Raw genomic sequence first — 17,272 nt, 5'->3', positions numbered from 1 at the left:
AGAACGAAGGCGAAAAGTGACCCTCGTTGCGGATATGGCTGTGAAGAGTTAGAAGAATACGGAAAATAGAAGCTTTCTAGACTGTCTAGCATATTTAGTGATTTGTTGAAGGGAATAGAACACAACAGATCAGCTATTGAGGTTTGTCATGTCTTTTTATCAACCCGATATAAGAGCTTGAGGACTATTAATCGCACCTAGCTTTATTTTTTCGCCCTAGGCCAAACTGTTCTTGCGTATAATAATAGCATTCACTAGAGCCTGAGATGGGGAATTCAGGTTTTGAGTGCCACCCCAATCCTGATCTCACCACCTTGTCAATCAGTAACAACTCCCTGGAACTAATTAGCCGTCTGATTCCTAACACGACTATGATCAAATCTGATAAATGTGTCTTTGTAGAATCCGTTAAGTTATCTAACTAAACAGCAAGTCTACAATGTCTTCACCGGAACACTCTTCAAGCGACGGGTTGTCTGATATGGCGATTGAGGTCGGCAGACTGTACTCTGTGTGTTGTTTCCGAAAAGTTGCTTTAGAGTCTTGCGACCACTCATTCCCAGGTATTTCGAATGCCCCGATAGGGATAGAACAAGTGGTAGAAGCGTCTTTCCTGCCTCATCAGCATCTGTGAAACTGCCCCTGGTAAGTTGTGAGAATGCTTGCTGAAGGAGTGGATAAGGTCGATATCGCCAGCGAAGGATATTAAGAGAGCCTTGGTCGTTGTGTTCATCTGATAGAGAGTTGCCGTTGGTGTCATACCGCTGAACCTCGGCAGCGGAACGGCCATTGTCCTCAAATCGTCCGAGGACGAGCGGCCGCCTCGCCGACTGCTTGATTGAAGTGGCAGATTTTTGGCCACCCTAGACGTATGGAGTAGGCTTTCAAGTGGTTGTAGGAATGAGGCTACAAGTTAGAGACCTCACGAGAAGTCGACCAGTCCGGAGGCGGTCGTACGACTGCGACTTTCAGCATGAGCACGTTGTGGCCAGAGACTTCGAAACTCCTGCTTTGACGGCCGCTTTCGCTGGCCGGTCCGTTTCTCAAACGCCCTCTGATCTTTTGTTGCCACAATTTCTTGAACAAGACCATACTCCTTTGCTCGCCAACGTATCTTGCGCAGACACCGCCGGGCGCGTCTCGGTACTGAGGTCTGCCTTCTTTCAGATAGAGCTTCATCCCTTCTACAATGATGAATACGGCGTCAATTCTAAGCGGATCGAGATCGTTGAAGCCGCGATATTCTACAGACGGTGGTTTGCGATGTGTTTACAAAGAATATCGTATATGGTAAAGCATAAATATTGTAATTATTGGCGGTGTTCGAGTCTCTCACAACCGGGTTTAACCAAGCCAACTCCGGCAATCTAGTTTCAATTGAATTACGATATTGTCTCAGTGCTAATCAACTCTCACTCAAATGACGTAAAACCCACCAGATGGTTTCTTTGAGCACGGTATTCCGTTAGCTCTTTATGGACTGTGACTGGTCAAGTGCGTGCATCAGTATTACACGTAGGTAAGGTCTATACTGGCAAGTTCAATGAGCAATCTCAAGCTACATTCATCACATATCGGTGATGTTATCAAGAATCGTCCGTGACAACCATGAACATCTTCTCTTTAGTTATGCTCTTGACATTACGTACTTGAACAACACTTAAGGATAGGCGAGTGAGTAACTCATACTAAATCTCGCCCCTTCTTGAACAAAAATTCCCTCGGCCCGATTGTAGCAGTTTGTCAACCTATGAAGAGGCTGGCCTTTGTTTGCCTTTACAAACCTTTACGTCAAGCTTGCATAGGTGGTCTTTACTATTATTGCATAATCTGTAACTACCTACTTTGAACCCGAAGCTCACGTAAATATTATCGAATCATCGCCAAAGGACCAATACAATACTCGAGCCGCATTAGCGAGGAAGTTCGTCCGCCGCCAATCGAGAAAGAAATTTCTATATTTGTATAGCTATTTTACAGGTCCTGAGCTATGACCTCATTCTTGTTACACAGAATCTGGCGTATGAATATGATATAGCAATGCTTTAGTAGCTCAAAGCCCATGAAAAGTCCTAGGTTGCGCTCAAGGGATAACATAAATAGCATCCGAAGAGTAAAGTCTGCGGCCTAATCTAGTGATATGCACGTGCAAAGTTTCTGATTTAGGTCAAAAGGCAAGTCTAGGTTGCTCGTCGGCTAAGTCACATTATAGAACCTGCCCCATGATATCACGAGAATCCTTGCTAGATTGTAAGGAATGAGACATCATTCCTTTTTGCCCGACTACAGATGAGTGTCAATATCGGCCATTCACTCAATTCAACGGGTGGTAAGATGTGCTTTGATACAAGTAATGCTATCATTGCGGCTGCCCTCAAGCTCGCTCACGGCGTCAGACCATGAGCAACATTGTATGACACAGAGGGACGATGTGACGAAACTCCCTCACTCAATCAGTAATGACCAAGATATAAGAAGGATGGTCGTCTAGGGCACTACCAGCTCACAAACCAAGATGAATAAGCCTTCAACCTATGCTAACCCTGTGTCTCGTTACAAGTTCGGCAAGTTCGGCGCTAAACGCGAAAAGAAAAGCTTCAAGGATAACATCAGACGTATCAGCAAGCCAGACATACGTCGATTAGCTCGTCGCGGTGGGCGTGAAGCGTATCAGTTACGGTTTGTGATAAGTCTTTCTATTATACCCTCTAGAATGGCACTGACCAATATTTGGAGATGTCTACGATGAAGCACGCGCCGCGATGAAGTCATTCCTGGAGAATATCATCCGCAGTGCAGTCATGTATTGCGATCATGCAAACCGTCGGACGATCACCTCGCTAGATATCGTTCATGCGGTGAAACTGCACAAGAGGGTATTATATGGGTACGGCCATTGAACCAGGGGCGGCCTAAGGGTTATCATATCTGTGGGGGTGGAGGTGAAACAACAGCAGCGCCACTTGCAGCTGATACACATCTCACGATGTTGAATATTCACAAGACGACGAAATTGTCGCGATATCAAGTATGTGTGATCAGGCAATGTGAGCTAGCTTGTATCATTTCTGCCTTAGTAGACCGAACATTGCAAAGGACTTAGCCAGTCCTACTGCTTTTCCGCTACATGGCAACCTAGTTCCGGCGGTAATTGATTAGAGCAGAATTCTCCCTCATCTTCGTGATGCAAAGTTTCCAGCTAAGCCAGGATAAACCAAGGCGAGCTGGTGAGCAACTCCATGTCAAAAGCATACAGGTCGTATAGCGGCCGGAGATGGCTGAAGCATCATCATCAGCAGGCTGGTTTCGTGGAGCAATTTGGTGGCCATCATATCGAGAAGTGCATGACAGCACAGCCGCTCGCTGTCTATCGAAAGAATACCGACTAAGCGGCATTCTACGGACATGCAACAAAAGAAAACGAGACAAACTATCCTGCCCTCGGGAACCACGCGGAGGGCCGTGAGTAAGAGAAAGCTCATGTTGTCCCTTTTATCGCGATTTGACCCCTCCTTCCATGTAGAGTTTGCGTTGCTTTGAAGGGACACAAAAAGCTAATGTCTTTTCGCGAGAACGCGCAAACTGGCGACTGTGCATATTTGGGCCCGCCTAGTCTCATTGCAACGCACGTCATTTTCGCCTGGGATGGACGGAGTGATGCTCTTGAAGGGATTTCTGCGCCCTGCAAATGTGCCGCAGGGCGGACGATGCACAGGTCGAGTACCGAGCGGTTGACGTTGGCAACACACGATCTAACTGGCTGTTGGCAAACGGACAATATGGGCATGATCCGATTCGCTGATTACCGGATGGCCCCATCTGGCCTACCGAAAGGTCCACTCGTGGCCGGCTGGTATTGGTCTTGTTTCTAGATCTCACTGTGGTCTGTGCTCGGATGTGGAAATTGCCTGGTACATAGAAGGGTATATCGGACCTTATTGAGGACGGTAACGAAAGTGAACAGTTCAGCCACCTGTGAAACAAGAAATATACATCGTCCACCACCTCGCGTAAAACACGGAGGATCTAATGGCATATCATGCGATCTGAGGTAGCCTGTAAGAATGCCTTGGTGGATCATTCTGGCCGTAGTGATGTCAGAATGCGTGAAGCCGAAATTGTCAACACAGTGTTATGGTGGGAGTGGGATGTCTTGGCCTGTTAGCGGGGTTATTATCTGATCGCCAACTATCCTGGACACACGCTTAGCAACCAAAGAATACTTACTTTCTCGATCAGGTTGGCTTCGGCAAGCATTTCGCCATGCCCCTCGCATCTATTCTGCTGCGTAGACGCGCACAGCTGCGTAACGGTGTCATATGCTTAGTGTTTTGAACAACCGCCGAAGCTTTTGCTGTACGCTTTCGGCCCTAGGCCGGGAACCAGTGGGCGCAATGCTCTTTTCAGTACTGCGGTGCCGGCTTTCCGGTCGCACAACGTTGCCGGCGCCCCCACGTCCTACATGATACGGCCGGAAACGGTCTTTCGGGGGGGTTGATTTTGCCATTTCAAGAGAGGGTGGGCAATCAAGTGCTTGGCGTACTCGGTGTCTAAAGTACGTAGAACGAAAAAGACGTAAAGACGTGGGAGAACAAGAGTCACCGATTCGTCTTTTTAACTCTCACCACCGGGAGTGATTGATTGCTAGGTCACAGTACGGTTCACGCGTTTCCATGCTGTTGTGTTCCCATGTGAACAACCCACACTAATAATCGTAACATCGCGGAGGGGAAACGGGCAGGCGTTAGCAGTAGCTGTGTTACAAACAGTCAGGACTATTATGACTAAATCAGTCGAGGCTCACCAATTTTTACCCACAGCTTGAGTACATACTTACCTCCGTGCCGAAGAAGTGGCTACACCGATCCCCCCTATCCTAGGAATCATGCGAAAGAATTTCGACAGGGCCATGCAGCTGTCCATGAAAATTTCTGGCTGCATGGCACGTTGTCCAGCTTTTTCACACGTTACTTGCCTGACGGACTGGAAAGCATAACAGCAACGCGTATCGACACGTTTCGATGCCATAGCTACGCCTCCCTCACCGAACTCTGTTCGCATTGGTCGCCAGTTGCAGTTCATCTTGAATCCCCCAGAATGTAAAATAGTGAACATCTCAATACATTCACCCAAACGTTGTGGGCTGCTGACATAACTCTTCCCGTTTCCGTAGCCCTCACTCAGTCAAGGATAGATCCAGTCAACAAGAGCATCATTGTGCGCTCTTCTCAGACTCATATGCCTCTATTGTTCAAGTTTTGAACACATGCGGCCACTTCTAAGTAGTCTAAGTGCTTTCGGAGAGTCAAGACACAAGCGCTTTCTAGCCAGTGTTTATCGTAGAGATACGAACGACAACGCAGCTTGCGAAAATGATGTTCCATGTAATCGGCAGGCCTTTTCAAGGGTGTGGCTAACTCGCTGTTTTCTCCCTACGCCTTGATGATGTATACCTCAAAAGGGCGTCGCAGATAAACGAGAGCGCATGAAGGAAGGATGAGGCTCATTCTGAGCATCAATATCAAGGATGAGTTGAGGATGGTTTCCCACTCGCCAACTAAGGCAGGAGGGCGCGTGAGAGACTGACTATGCGTAACGTTAGCGAGACTAGCAAAGAGACGAAAGTGAACTTGCAGGTAGAGAAGCTGTATACGGTCGCATGGTGCGAAGCCAGCCCATCCGCGATGTCGAATCTTTGGCTCTATGGAAGTCTCCTGTCCCATTAGCATAACTGTGCTGCGTCGGGGACGTTCGTTAGTAGTAAGTCTCTTTGTGATCTACCTAGGTCTTGCTGGGTAACCGCCAATGGATTGCGACAGGGCGTGGCATGACCTTGCGTAACATAACCTTGCCACGCTAGCTATGCTTGGTTTAGAGAATGTTGAATCATCAGTGGTACTGGAATTCCCACGAGCTGGCTCCCGCTGTTTCTCCGTAGCAGGGTTCACAAGCCGGGTCACGACCCTGATTCGGCTTGCGGCTGACAATTGCGTAGGATCAGCGGGGGAACTGCATCAGTTAGCTACTCCGCTGCGGTTCGTAATTCAAGTCTCTATCCAAGAGAATCCAACGTTAGGAAGCCTCTGTCTCAAATTTGAAGCGGTCGAAGCTGGGTACATTTTCTCCCAGGTTATCCCGCCGTTTGGTCAGCCTGTCCCGCCGGCTCCACATAACAGCCCTACATCTAGACACCTGGAGAGAATGCTGCGGTCGCTTGACTGGACTAGACCATCTATCCAATCAAACGCATAGCGCTTTGATTTGGACTCTGCATTTCGGGTAGAACCGTGACAGTGATGCTGTAGAAAGTCAACAAATATATATAATCGGGAAGTCACTGCGCCCACAAAGGTGACGATATACATCCTTTTACAGTCCCATCTCCGACCACGTTCAGTTCTCAATCTATTAGGAAAACGACTAGCTTGCAAAAGCCAAAGATGCGAAGTTCATTCGTTTTTCCGTCGCCGCTGCAGCTGTTTGCCAGCGCTGCATTGCGAGGTACTGGAGTATGGCTTTTCACCACCCCCCCCCCCCCCCCCCCAACATGCAACCATCCCGCTGACACTGCGTCGCCGCAGGAACTTGGCGATGCTCCATTCGTCAAAAACCCACAAGGTATCGTGTATGAGGCGATCCTTCCGGATAGACCCTTCTTCGAGGCAGGTTCCATGACTGGAAACGTACGAGGAATCATCACCGCCATGACAGCTCGGGACGGCAACGGTGTCGAGCTCACAGTCGGCTTTTCGAATCTGCCAACCGAGGGCGGCCCTTTTAGTACGTTGGGAATTGTTTGCGTCTGAATCACTCACATAAGTCTTTTCTAACGTTTATAGCCTACCACCTTCATGCGGATCCGATTCCGGAGGACGGCAACTGCACGAAAGCACTCGCGCACCATGACCCCTTCATCCGTGGAGAAGGTACACCGTGCGATGCCTCCAAGCCAGAAACTTGCCAAGTTGGAGACCTCAGCGGTAAGCACGGCTCTGTCGCCGGCGAGCACTACCGTCAGACATACGTCGATCGCTATCTTTCGATCGCCAGGCTCGTTTTTCGGCAACCGCAGCTTCGTGCTGCATTTCGCAAACAAGACGCGGATCACCTGCACAAATTTCAAACTGGTCGAAAGCGCTCCGCCATACAACAACGGGACCGGCATTCCCAGTGCGGTTCAGGCGACCGGTGCTGCACCTATTGCAACTTCTCATGACCATGTACCATTTGTCGGCGCGGCTTCGACACTGAGCGTATCAGTTTTCTTTCTGTGCTTGACGTGTACTGCAGCTTACCTGGTCCGCCGTGTTGGCGATATCTAAGTCTCGAGGTTGATGGATAACTAGATAACCTGAGTCTGAGTTTGCCTTTGAATAGAAGGGGTTTCTAATGAGACGTCCATCAAGCTTTCAGTCGCACTTAGAATGTGATTTGCATACTAGTGTGACGAAAGTAGAGCGTGGCGTTCGTTTAGGCCATGTTCGGATGGAGGAACGCCTAAAGTCACTGCTGTTTCTACAATATAGTTTACTTGCTTGTTGGATTCATCTCCCGATTCTTTCCCCGCTACCTTCAGTATGATTCGTTTGCAGGAGACATTGTGAATAGACGTGGATTATTGAGCGCTGAGATCAATTCAACCATAGCGGTTTGAAAGGTAACAATGGTTTGTATTGACTTCCTACCGGAAAACGTACTTGAGGCTAAAGCGAGCAATGATATACGGCATTGACTATGAATGCTGCCGTCATGGACGTTAATGCGTCGAAAACCAGCCAGAACAGGCTCTGAGTGACATGAACTCCCTGAGTTTTTCGCCACACCTCTACAACAACACATAGCCCGACTGGACACCTTGGACTAAGCGCAATGATCTGCGAATGGCTACCCATCGCTCTTCACCGCTCTCCCTATCCCCACATACTGTCAATCAACCCGCACTGGCAGGCACTCAGCCGAAACTGCAGGGTTTGTTGGTATGCCTCCCTTCTTGTGGCGATGTAAGCTAAAAAACCTTCTCCGTTGCAACCTCAACTTCTCGTTTTCTTGTCGCTGCGCCAACCGAAGATACTGTCTGCGGATAATCGTCTGTTGAAGCATCCGCCTTCTCTGCCGAGCACTGCTCACCTCTTCACTCGTTTGTGAAAGCTGGCGTTGCCATTTGGACACAATGGTGTCCGTTTGACACTTGTGCAGTCTGCAAAGGGCTCGTTTTACAATGTCCCCGAGCTTAGCGTCCTCGAAATGAACGAAGCTGGCTTCTTCGAGATCGCTGCAGATTCTCTTCTTACAGCGACCGCCAGATTTGGCTTGACCTAAACACTTCCCAAGCCCCTTTAAATTTACACTTCTCAAAAACTCAGTGATCGAAAGTAATCTGGATGCTACCATGATGCTTCAAGGGAAATAACCAATCAGTAAAACGAGCCTACTCTGAGTCCGATCAGATAGATCACCATCATATAAATAGTTCGACCAGGCAAGATGGTACTGTTATCTCTAGCGGAGAGTGTCAGACGTCTGTCCTTTGTGAAGCCGTCATGACCCAAGCACCCATCTGGGCGAGTCAGGATATGCGTCGATCGCGTGACGATCATCTTATGCAATCGCTACCTTAAGCTTATTCCGCAGCTACACGCCCAGACACGTGTTTGACTTGATATGCTCCATTATAGCTGAGGAATCTCGTGATCCGATGGCCTTTTGCAGACCCCACTATGAATGCTCGTCGGCTTGCGCTCGCATGTTTACGTTTCCATGACTGTCACTCATTCAAGGCTAATACAGGTCCATTGTGTCACGGCAAAGATGGCTAGTCGTCTGACACGAACGAGGCCTTCGCAAAGTCAATTTGCATGGCATGACAATTCACACGGGCAGATTTCGCACCTTGTCAATCAGCCGTACTCATGTGTGACTGGAAGCACTTGTCAGACGGCACTTCGATAGAGATATGAAAACGGTTGGCGCTATACTGCAGGCTGAGTGGAGAGTGTAGTAGAAGTTACCATAAGAGCCTAGGTATTGGCTTCGGCAGCCGGCGCTACGTCTGGGATGGACCTGGTGGTGATGTGCGTTGGATCCTCATCAGCTATCCCTAGTGAGTAATTTCATTTAGAAACTCATCAGTCACCAAAAATTCCATAAGCACATCACAGGCGTAGTACATGGTGATTAAGAAGGACAGCAATTACATCTATGGTCACTACTATTCTACTAATACCCTCTCTTCCGACAAACAGTCCACTAGCTTGTCAAGTCAACCGAACAGCCTGAGCCGACAGAGTACATGAAGAATGTGTAAGGCGTAAGTTTAGTACTGTTGTATTTCCACCTGCGTACAGTCGTTGTTCGCAGGCGTATCTAAGCTTGCTGGAACTTGGCCGCAAAGACTGCCGCATACTAGACTTCTTTGCGTTTGACGTAGGTACCAGTACGGATGGCTTCTAGAACTCACTACAAGAAGACGTTACCCGGTCGGTTCGGTGCTATGTCAATGCTAATGGATACGAAACGAAGGCGAAGCATGGTAGACTTCTATGCCTTGGGTGGATGCGCTGTCAACTACGGGAGAGAAACAGACACAAAGCTGCGGGAACAAATCGACCACACACTCAGATGTCCATGTCGCACTTATCTTCCGTCTTTCTTTTGACAGACAAGGATGTTTCATTCACCAATTGCAATCAGGATTTGTATTGCTCACTATGGATGATGACTAGAGCCGGAAATGGATCTGTCAAAGCAAACGACCCTTGGCCCGCCTTTCTAGCATGGCCCCCACAGCGGGAATGATTTGCTTTCGACTACCTCCACTAGAATCCTCCACTCCAGGATGACACAGATCGATCACATACCCCTTCTTTGTCAGCTGAATGCGTACGTGGATAAGGTTCGGAACAAAGAAGACGACGGGGATGATTGGCATCATTTTCCCCATGGAATAGACTGTGATCTGCCAGTGCGCATTCCAAACTCTACGGCAGGTGTGTTCCGGTCGAGAGGCGCTCTCCAACTTCCATAAGGGTCTACCATTCGAGTCTGTGATACCGTTAAACGAAATATCTGGGACATCCAAGCAGTGCAGAGTCACGAAAACACCTGGGATAGGTCGTTTCTGCGTGTCGAGTACTTGGACAGTGATTTGCATGGCTCGCGAATTGTGAATCGCTGTACGTAGGCGATTTTCAAATCCTTTCAAGCACATGGCGCTGGGACTTTTTATACTCTGTCGTGGCTAGCAATATACTCAAGCTAAGTGAGACACGTCGCATAAATGGTTCGAAGACACTAACGTGATCACTTATTCTGCGATAACTGGAAGTACTATGGTAGGGTAATACGTTATATCGCGTTCGATGTTGTGTAAGTAACGAGCTAACAAGTGCGAGTGGTGATCAACCTCTTACCAACTTACCGCGCAAACCCGTCCATTTCTTGGCCAAAGAGGGGCACAGCTCTACATCACATTTATTCTAGTGCGAACAACGAAGTGGGTAAACCGTTACATCCACGGAAGTGTAAAAGACAAGTGTAACACTCGTCAACGATGTAGCGTTCTCATCATGCGACACTAATAACTTCGGTTCGCATACCGATACATCAGATAAAACATCTCGAAGTAGATGCCTTTGCTAAGCTGTCAGCTGCTATAACACTCAGACCCGTGCATCTGCCTGCCTGACTGCCAAATGGCAGTTTCACATGCTTTGGAAAAGGAGACGGCGCATGTTTGTGATACACACTATTGAAATTGAAGTCATCAAGCATTAAAGATTCCGTCAACAGGACGAGGCTCGAGGTCGAGAGCTCGCTACGACAATTTTTCAGCTCCACCTCCGTACGAGACCTCATGGCTTGTTTACTGGCCCTTGGCGGATGTTCTTCGTTCTATTTCCTTTTCCTTTTTCAGTGGCGACTTCTTGTCTTCGGGTCTGTAATCCTGCCAGCGGATCGGCTCACTCAGAGGATCTTTCACACACCCTCAGGAACCGCTCTGCCCAGGCGTCGATGGAACATTCTAAACCAATTCATTGGGGGATCTGAAGCAGCTCGACGACATTTTGGGCACAACGGTCGCACGTATCTATCCATCCTAGAGCTGCATCTCGCGTCGGGGCAATTTGTTCTGCCATCTAACATGCACGCCCAATAACCTCGTCATATCAAAATAAATCCTCACGACATGTCATCCATTCTATGCCATCGCACAGCTGCTATCCTACTACGTATGCGTCGATGTCTTCAATTAAACCTCGATGTATTTTTGTCCAACTTGTGTAGCGTTCCTGAATCTCTTTGACCTAAGATCCCGGGCGTCAAATCCCCTTGGGAGACGCCACCAGTATGTCCACATCGATCACGGCTGCAACAAGTGTACGTCGATACGACTTCACCGCAGTTGCCCCACATCACGTTGACAGCCTCTGCGAGGTTCTCCCCCATATTGACGACTTGGTGGTATGTCCCTGGGAGAGTGACCACCAGCTCGCCTTCTCGACAGATTGTCTCACTGAAGTCGATGCCCCAGTCAAGGAGAGCCTCAGTCGTTACGAGCACATTTGCATGCCGCACAAACTGTGAGCAGTGTGGCGCTACGCGTTGAGGCCTACGGGCATGTGTGCGCCACGGGAATGTCTCGCGGCATTTCTTCTCGAAGGCTCTCGCATTCTCTTGCTCTGGCGTGACGAACAGCCATCGCTTGGGGGCACCCCAGCGTACCATGTTGACTGATGACACAGCGAGGTCCTCTATATGCATGCCGCTTCCAGTGAGTGCATGTTTCGCATAGTACAGATACGGCGTCGTGATGCCCGGCTTGGCATCGTTCACAAAGAGGCTCTTAAGTTGAGGACCGCAACTCAACAACGACGACGGCTTACCAAGCAAACAAGACCAGTCGCCAATATAGTACTGGCCGTGCATGGCTGTGCGTGTTCGCAGCGCATCAGCTGAGAAGAGGTTGTTGTTATTAAGAACTGCGGGCGTGTGACTTGTGAACGAAACCATCTTCGGGCGGCGGTATGCGGTGTTAGCGTATTGTAAGTGAAACACAGCGTTTCCTCGCCGCGAGGGTCCAACCTTCGTCGTGTAGAAGTCCACTCTAGACGTGTCGTCATCTGTTTCCAGCGGGAAGCTGGCGATTCCGGTTTCGGTAAAAATACCTGACGGACTGTAGTCGGCGATACGACACTGCCAAAAGCCTTTGGCTACTGTATCTGGATCGTTGCAAAATCGGGCCAACGTAGCACTGGTACTAGGTCCCAAGTCTTTCAAAGTGATGGTGACTGGATCAGAGGTAGGGCTGAGAGGTGCTGAGGTCGGTCGCGATGAGAAACCTAGCGTTTGCGATTTCCTGTTGGTATCCATGATTGTAATTGGCGTTGTTTGTGATGTTAACACCCTTATCTACCTCCTGTTATACAAGGATATTCCGAAGTTGTGCGAAAGCTTAGACTGGGGACAGGGACTTAAATGCCATCAGCTGCTTTCACTTCAATCGGCCCTTAGTCAACAGATCCTCCTATTCCGTCATGCTTTGTCACGAAAACGTTTCCCAGACAAAAGGTTACAGAAACACACGAATAAGAGGGTTTCTCTCTGCCCTACTTGTACACTTCATACCATGGGTCAGACAGCTGATTCCTAGATAATACTGCCGTCTGTTGGCCCCTTTGTTGATTTCGCAATATCTCACGAATATAGACCCCTCTCACTACCTGGCCCATTATCTCATCACAGTAATCGGCCCACAAATCGACGAAATGACACAAGCTCTTCATAGCTTGAGCGAAAAAAGATAGCTGCGACCCTAATCTCTGTTCTCTCATTGTTACGTCGCATCACATAATGTCGAACAGAGCTGCGCTTGACTTATCTTCAACCCATGAATACGTATTTAAGAAAGGGCAAACTGCCATTATCAACTACTTAGAATCTGCCGTTTTTTTGCAAGACGACAACCTACTCGAAGTCTCATTGGTCTCCACCAATACATAGCGTTATGAGCCACCGCTCACGAAGGATGTTGATTTGTCGAATCTCGATGACCGAGCTAACATCGACACCATTGCAATAAACTTGACGTGAGCAGATTCGCGCGCTAAACATTCAACATACCAGGCCCCGAACTCCAGGGTTACTTTAACTTGTGTCGTTGTGCAAAGACGATACGTCAACTATGTCAACCAAAATGGGGAGGTATATAGCGGCGATGACTTCGTTATCTGTTACATTCATTCTATTTTCTACGCTTTTTTCTGTACATCCCTAGACGCGGCTCGTCGCGCAGCGTAAAGGATACAGCTGGCTGCCCTTGTGATAATTACCCAAGTCCCCACACATATCTACATGTTGATTTGTTGTTCTGCGTCAGTCCGTGGGTCAACATCTATGCTTTGCTATGCAACTGTCCGATAAGGTCATAGCGTCTTGCTCTCCACGACCTCGCGTGATTTTGCGGAGGAGACGATGCGCTCTGTGGTGTAATTGAGAACTCTCTTCGCGCCGCATTCCGGTCATCATTCGCTCCACTGCCTGCCGAAACTCTGTGCGGCAAGCTAGAGCGATAAGGCGGACGGGTCCCTGCCCTTCTGCGGTGCCTGTAGTGCGTATTCTGAAGGCCTTGCTGCGGGCGGCATGGGCGTTCTACGATGGACGTTTGGTATATCAAACCCCACGATCTTCCGCTGCCAGGGTAGCTGCTGTTGAATGCTTTGTCCGATTCGTTGTAAGTCGCGGACGAAGAGTAAGGTCGCGAATAACTTGTCCCATCTCGCTGAGGCCGAGCCTGGGGGCCCGAATGGATCATAGCTGGGCTCTCATTCTCTTCCAGGTCTTGCTGCGAATCGCGTTTTTCGGCCTTGGTCAGAAACTTGTCTAGTCCCAGCTCGCGAAAAGTAGGAAGCGGTACCCCCGGCTTGTCGATGACGTGGTGCAACTGGCCTCTCATCAAGAAGCTGGGCTGTGCCGACATGAAGGGAGTAATTGACGTGTTGCATTCTAAACCTGGGCGGCAGTGAATCATCGTTCTTGAGTCAAAACCACGGCCCTCAGATGGTGTTCCACAGCTCATATTGACGATTTTTTTGCAGCGATCTTGAGAAGAAGCCCCGCGAGCGACGGAGACCGTAGTACATCTTATGCGGCTGCGGCTATCCAAGATCAGCAACATATCGAAACGAACTTAAAGGAGAAAGGTGTCTTATCTACGACGTGCAGTGTTGAAGAAGCACGTCGCCTCATTTAATAGCGTGCTTCAAGCAATACCGTAAGAATATGTGGTACAATCGGTTGGCTTTCGTCAGTGGTGTTACCGTTATTTCTGTTTTCATCTACGAACACCAGCGCCGTAAGTTGGCATAGGAGGTCTAACGCTGGTTAGTTGGCCCACTTTCCCACCGAAGCTCACCATCCCCCTGCCTCTAGCAAGCTTTGACGATCACCAACGCCATCGCTAACGGGTTTTGAAATCCTCCCCACCACTACACGTAAATTTGACGGTCACTGGACGACCGCGGCAAAGTAGGATGCATGATACTGCGGATGGCGATGCAACAGACTGATTTCATCGTCAGGATTCCCGTTGCTCGAATACATGTACACTACAGAAGGACCCATAATCACATCTCAATGATTGTCTCCACCGTAAGTCAGCCAGCGATCCCGAATTGTTCTGTTACCCATTAGTAGAAAAGAGGTAATTGAGAACGAACTAGCTAGGATCCCTTTATTGTCAGGACGTGGCGACAACCGATTCCGTCTATAAGACTAAGGCTCATTCGTCTATAAGACTAAAGCTTATTTTAATGGCTCCGATCAACGCGTTACGTCCGACTCTGTAGCCAAGCATCGTTATATGCAGCGCGACTCGCGTTCGACAGCCTCATAGCTTGAACTCAATAGTCGACTCGATCTCACATCTCGGCCTTTATAGCCGATGATCACTGAATCTAGACATCATGGTACATACTCCTCGTCATTGATAAGGAGATTCAGGCATTAGGCAGAGTATCAAAGCGATATCAAAGATCTTTCTCCAAAGTAGTCGACAGTGGTGCTTGTCGTAAGACACATGTGGTCTCGATTGCCGGCTGCGGTGAATGGCGTTATGTTTGCGATATGTGCAGTGTTAAGTATCAGGGTTCACATTCACGGCATTCAAATTACCTCTATGGTTCGTGTGTGGGTGAAAGCAACAAAGCAAGTACATTGTCCTATTCTAATACGCTCTTGAGACAATACATGGCATTTTCCAGCACCGAACCATCTACACTTTCAAGAAAAATTTCGAGGTCAGTCCGCAAGATTGTAGCGACCAATTCCAAGTAAATAACAGTGCTTGGACTATCCTGAGATGATCTGGAGCTATACGATCCATATAGGGGAACCCACAGTTGAACGCGTCAAAGACAGCTACCTGGTATCTAAAGAAAATAACCTAGAAGGCATATTACCATGTCATTATTCTATGAGCAATATACCACTCCATCTAATCAGCAGTTGCCTCGAAGGCGCCTTCTTCAAGAAACGCATCCCAAATCGGCGATGTCAGATCCGGAAGAGCCATGTTCGAGTCCACTGGGCTTTCCAGGCCAGGACATGCATGTCGAAAACACGCTTCCCAGCGGCACAAAACTTGTTCACACGTCCATTGAAGCTGTCTCATCGCAGGGCAGCATGGGTTGTTCCTCCTAGTTAGGTATATTAGATGTTTCCGAAGGTCACTCGCACACTGTTGCCATTCATCCAAGAACGAGACGATATCTTCCTTTTCTGGGATATATGGGAGAGCTGTGGGAGGCACCGTGACCACATCACCCTCGTCGTTTTGAGTAGATAATTTGCCAGGTTTACCGCGAAGGCGCCCATTTTCCACTTTCTGAGGTCTGGAAATTGCCCCAGATAGGAACAACGAGTATCTTGACAGGCGGATGCTGGGAATAGGAAAGTCCATGTTGGCCAGCGCTGTGCGTGTGAGGATTTCGCGACAGCTGCTTGTTTCGGGAAACTCAGTTCTCGTGGTAATTGGATGAGTAAAAAAATGGAAATGGAAGGATTCCATGGAGGATCAAATACATCGAGGATGAATTGAGATTTCCAGCAAGTCGAATCAAAGACTTTAGTACGATTGAATAGCCATTCGTGCCGACACCGGAACATCATCCGCCCATGTTATACCTGTAGCGAGCCCTATAACAAAAGAACGTTCAACTGATAACATTTGGATCCACTGCATCCGGAGATGGTGTGGCTAACTATTGGTGGACATGTATTGGGCATTGCCGTGACGTGAGGTTTCGTGCCATATCCACTGACGTTAGGATTAAGGCAGAACATGTAGTCCTTAACGCACTCTTGATGTTAGCAAGCACTACAATGTCAACTCCAAAGTGCGCTTGATGCTAAGCAATGCGTGGCCGCAATTACCTGATGGTGGCCGAAGAATGCTTTTAAGGACAACGCCACATGGACCAGGTTGTAGTATCGCACCATAGCAGTCTCCCATTCTTGGTTGATGGGGTGGCTTCGCACTGGTCCCTTTGGTCTGGTTGTAGCTGAACGTGCATGGGAATGTTATGACGCTATGAAGACTTGGATCGACGGGGTCACGACAAAGGTGAATACATTTCTTCGAAAGACGCAGAAAATTCGTTTCTAATAAGCCAACATTCTTTTCTAACTATATGTCTGAAACCCAACGCGGGGTTTCGCCGCATCTATAGAATTGATAGTAAACAGTCGTGTGGAAACTAGAAGAAACATCAACTGGACAGGCAGGTTGACCTCTCCATCAACAATACCATTGGTCGTACAGAGGCTCAAATCGACCTAAGGTGCCGTTGTGTATGAAAACATCTACGGACCCATCATCGGCCTCGATATCGATGATATCTACGTTGCTTGCATGAGAGTTTTTCTTGTCTTTGTCCTGCCTATAAGCCGATTGCGTGGAAGGCAACCGAGATACCGTCTTCCACCCAATAGTTTGCACAGGTACATCCAAGATGGCGGCAACTCCTACGGCGCCATCGTACACTTCAAGCCCCCATATGCAAAGAAGCTCGTCGTAATGATCGACGTATTTCCATGTCGTAGGGTGAGAACCTTGAGCAATGGATGAAGATGATTGCAGTGCCTTGATGTCGCCTAACCAGCCAGACAAGGCTTGCACCTCCGTCTGAGCAATACGCACAAGTTCTGGGTTTGATTTGGAGCCTACGCAACGCAGGAGGATGCCTTTTGAGCTTTTGAAGGACTGACGGAGGCTAGG

The 17,272-nt window shown here is 48.6% G+C and overlaps 9 protein-coding genes across 9 annotated transcripts; 4 read left to right on the top strand and 5 right to left on the bottom strand.

The window, feature by feature from the left end:
- Positions 1 to 434: 434 nt before the first annotated feature.
- Positions 435 to 1,179, bottom strand: BDP55DRAFT_639366 (uncharacterized protein; the record flags this gene model as incomplete). Its single annotated transcript, XM_060573245.1, has 2 exons — positions 435 to 863; positions 958 to 1,179. The coding sequence occupies 2 exons, from the start codon at positions 1,177 to 1,179 to the stop codon at positions 435 to 437; spliced, it is 651 nt and encodes a 216-aa protein (XP_060421524.1).
- Positions 1,180 to 2,515: 1,336 nt separating this feature from the next.
- BDP55DRAFT_639365 (histone-fold-containing protein) lies at positions 2,516 to 2,900 on the top strand (the record flags this gene model as incomplete). The annotated part of the gene is made up of 2 exons (XM_060573244.1): positions 2,516 to 2,654; positions 2,737 to 2,900. 2 exons carry the CDS (start codon positions 2,516 to 2,518, stop codon positions 2,898 to 2,900), a joined length of 303 nt encoding a protein of 100 aa, XP_060421523.1.
- A 3,429-nt stretch (positions 2,901 to 6,329) lies between these two features.
- BDP55DRAFT_774434 (superoxide dismutase) lies at positions 6,330 to 7,322 on the top strand (the record flags this gene model as incomplete). Its single annotated transcript, XM_060581210.1, has 4 exons — positions 6,330 to 6,509; positions 6,582 to 6,780; positions 6,840 to 6,980; positions 7,051 to 7,322. Exons 1-4 carry the CDS (start codon positions 6,441 to 6,443, stop codon positions 7,320 to 7,322), a joined length of 681 nt encoding a protein of 226 aa, XP_060421522.1. The 5' UTR covers positions 6,330 to 6,440.
- Positions 7,323 to 9,718: 2,396 nt separating this feature from the next.
- BDP55DRAFT_721940 (uncharacterized protein) lies at positions 9,719 to 10,227 on the bottom strand. The gene has a single exon (XM_060578537.1). The coding sequence runs from the start codon at positions 10,205 to 10,207 to the stop codon at positions 9,740 to 9,742; it is 468 nt and encodes a 155-aa protein (XP_060421521.1). The 5' UTR covers positions 10,208 to 10,227; the 3' UTR covers positions 9,719 to 9,739.
- A 491-nt stretch (positions 10,228 to 10,718) lies between these two features.
- On the top strand, positions 10,719 to 11,187 carry BDP55DRAFT_687979 (uncharacterized protein). Its single transcript, XM_060576611.1, has one exon. The coding sequence runs from the start codon at positions 10,853 to 10,855 to the stop codon at positions 11,153 to 11,155; it is 303 nt and encodes a 100-aa protein (XP_060421520.1). The 5' UTR covers positions 10,719 to 10,852; the 3' UTR covers positions 11,156 to 11,187.
- A 228-nt stretch (positions 11,188 to 11,415) lies between these two features.
- Positions 11,416 to 11,817, bottom strand: BDP55DRAFT_506317 (JmjC domain-containing protein; the record flags this gene model as incomplete). The annotated part of the gene is made up of 1 exon (XM_060567666.1): positions 11,416 to 11,817. A coding segment is annotated over one exon (402 nt), but the record flags the coding sequence as incomplete, so codon positions are not given.
- A 1,573-nt stretch (positions 11,818 to 13,390) lies between these two features.
- Positions 13,391 to 14,074, bottom strand: BDP55DRAFT_639361 (uncharacterized protein; the record flags this gene model as incomplete). The annotated part of the gene is made up of 1 exon (XM_060573243.1): positions 13,391 to 14,074. The coding sequence occupies one exon, from the start codon at positions 14,072 to 14,074 to the stop codon at positions 13,391 to 13,393; it is 684 nt and encodes a 227-aa protein (XP_060421518.1).
- Positions 14,075 to 15,490: 1,416 nt separating this feature from the next.
- Positions 15,491 to 16,071, bottom strand: BDP55DRAFT_721938 (uncharacterized protein; the record flags this gene model as incomplete). The annotated part of the gene is made up of 1 exon (XM_060578536.1): positions 15,491 to 16,071. Exon 1 carries the CDS (start codon positions 16,061 to 16,063, stop codon positions 15,491 to 15,493), a length of 573 nt encoding a protein of 190 aa, XP_060421517.1. The 5' UTR covers positions 16,064 to 16,071.
- Positions 16,072 to 16,901: 830 nt separating this feature from the next.
- Positions 16,902 to 17,140, top strand: BDP55DRAFT_687971 (uncharacterized protein). The gene has a single exon (XM_060576610.1). It carries the CDS (start codon positions 16,907 to 16,909, stop codon positions 17,120 to 17,122), a length of 216 nt encoding a protein of 71 aa, XP_060421516.1. The 5' UTR covers positions 16,902 to 16,906; the 3' UTR covers positions 17,123 to 17,140.
- The last annotated feature ends 132 nt before the right edge of the window (positions 17,141 to 17,272 follow it).

Source organism: Colletotrichum godetiae (genome assembly GCF_030913485.1).
Source record: "Colletotrichum godetiae strain CBS 193.32 chromosome Unknown BDP55scaffold_123, whole genome shotgun sequence".
In the NCBI taxonomy this organism is placed as follows: Eukaryota; Fungi; Ascomycota; class Sordariomycetes; order Glomerellales; family Glomerellaceae; genus Colletotrichum; species Colletotrichum godetiae.
The sequence above is the reverse complement of the archived record's forward strand: the minus strand, read 5'-3'. Positions and strand labels throughout refer to the sequence as shown.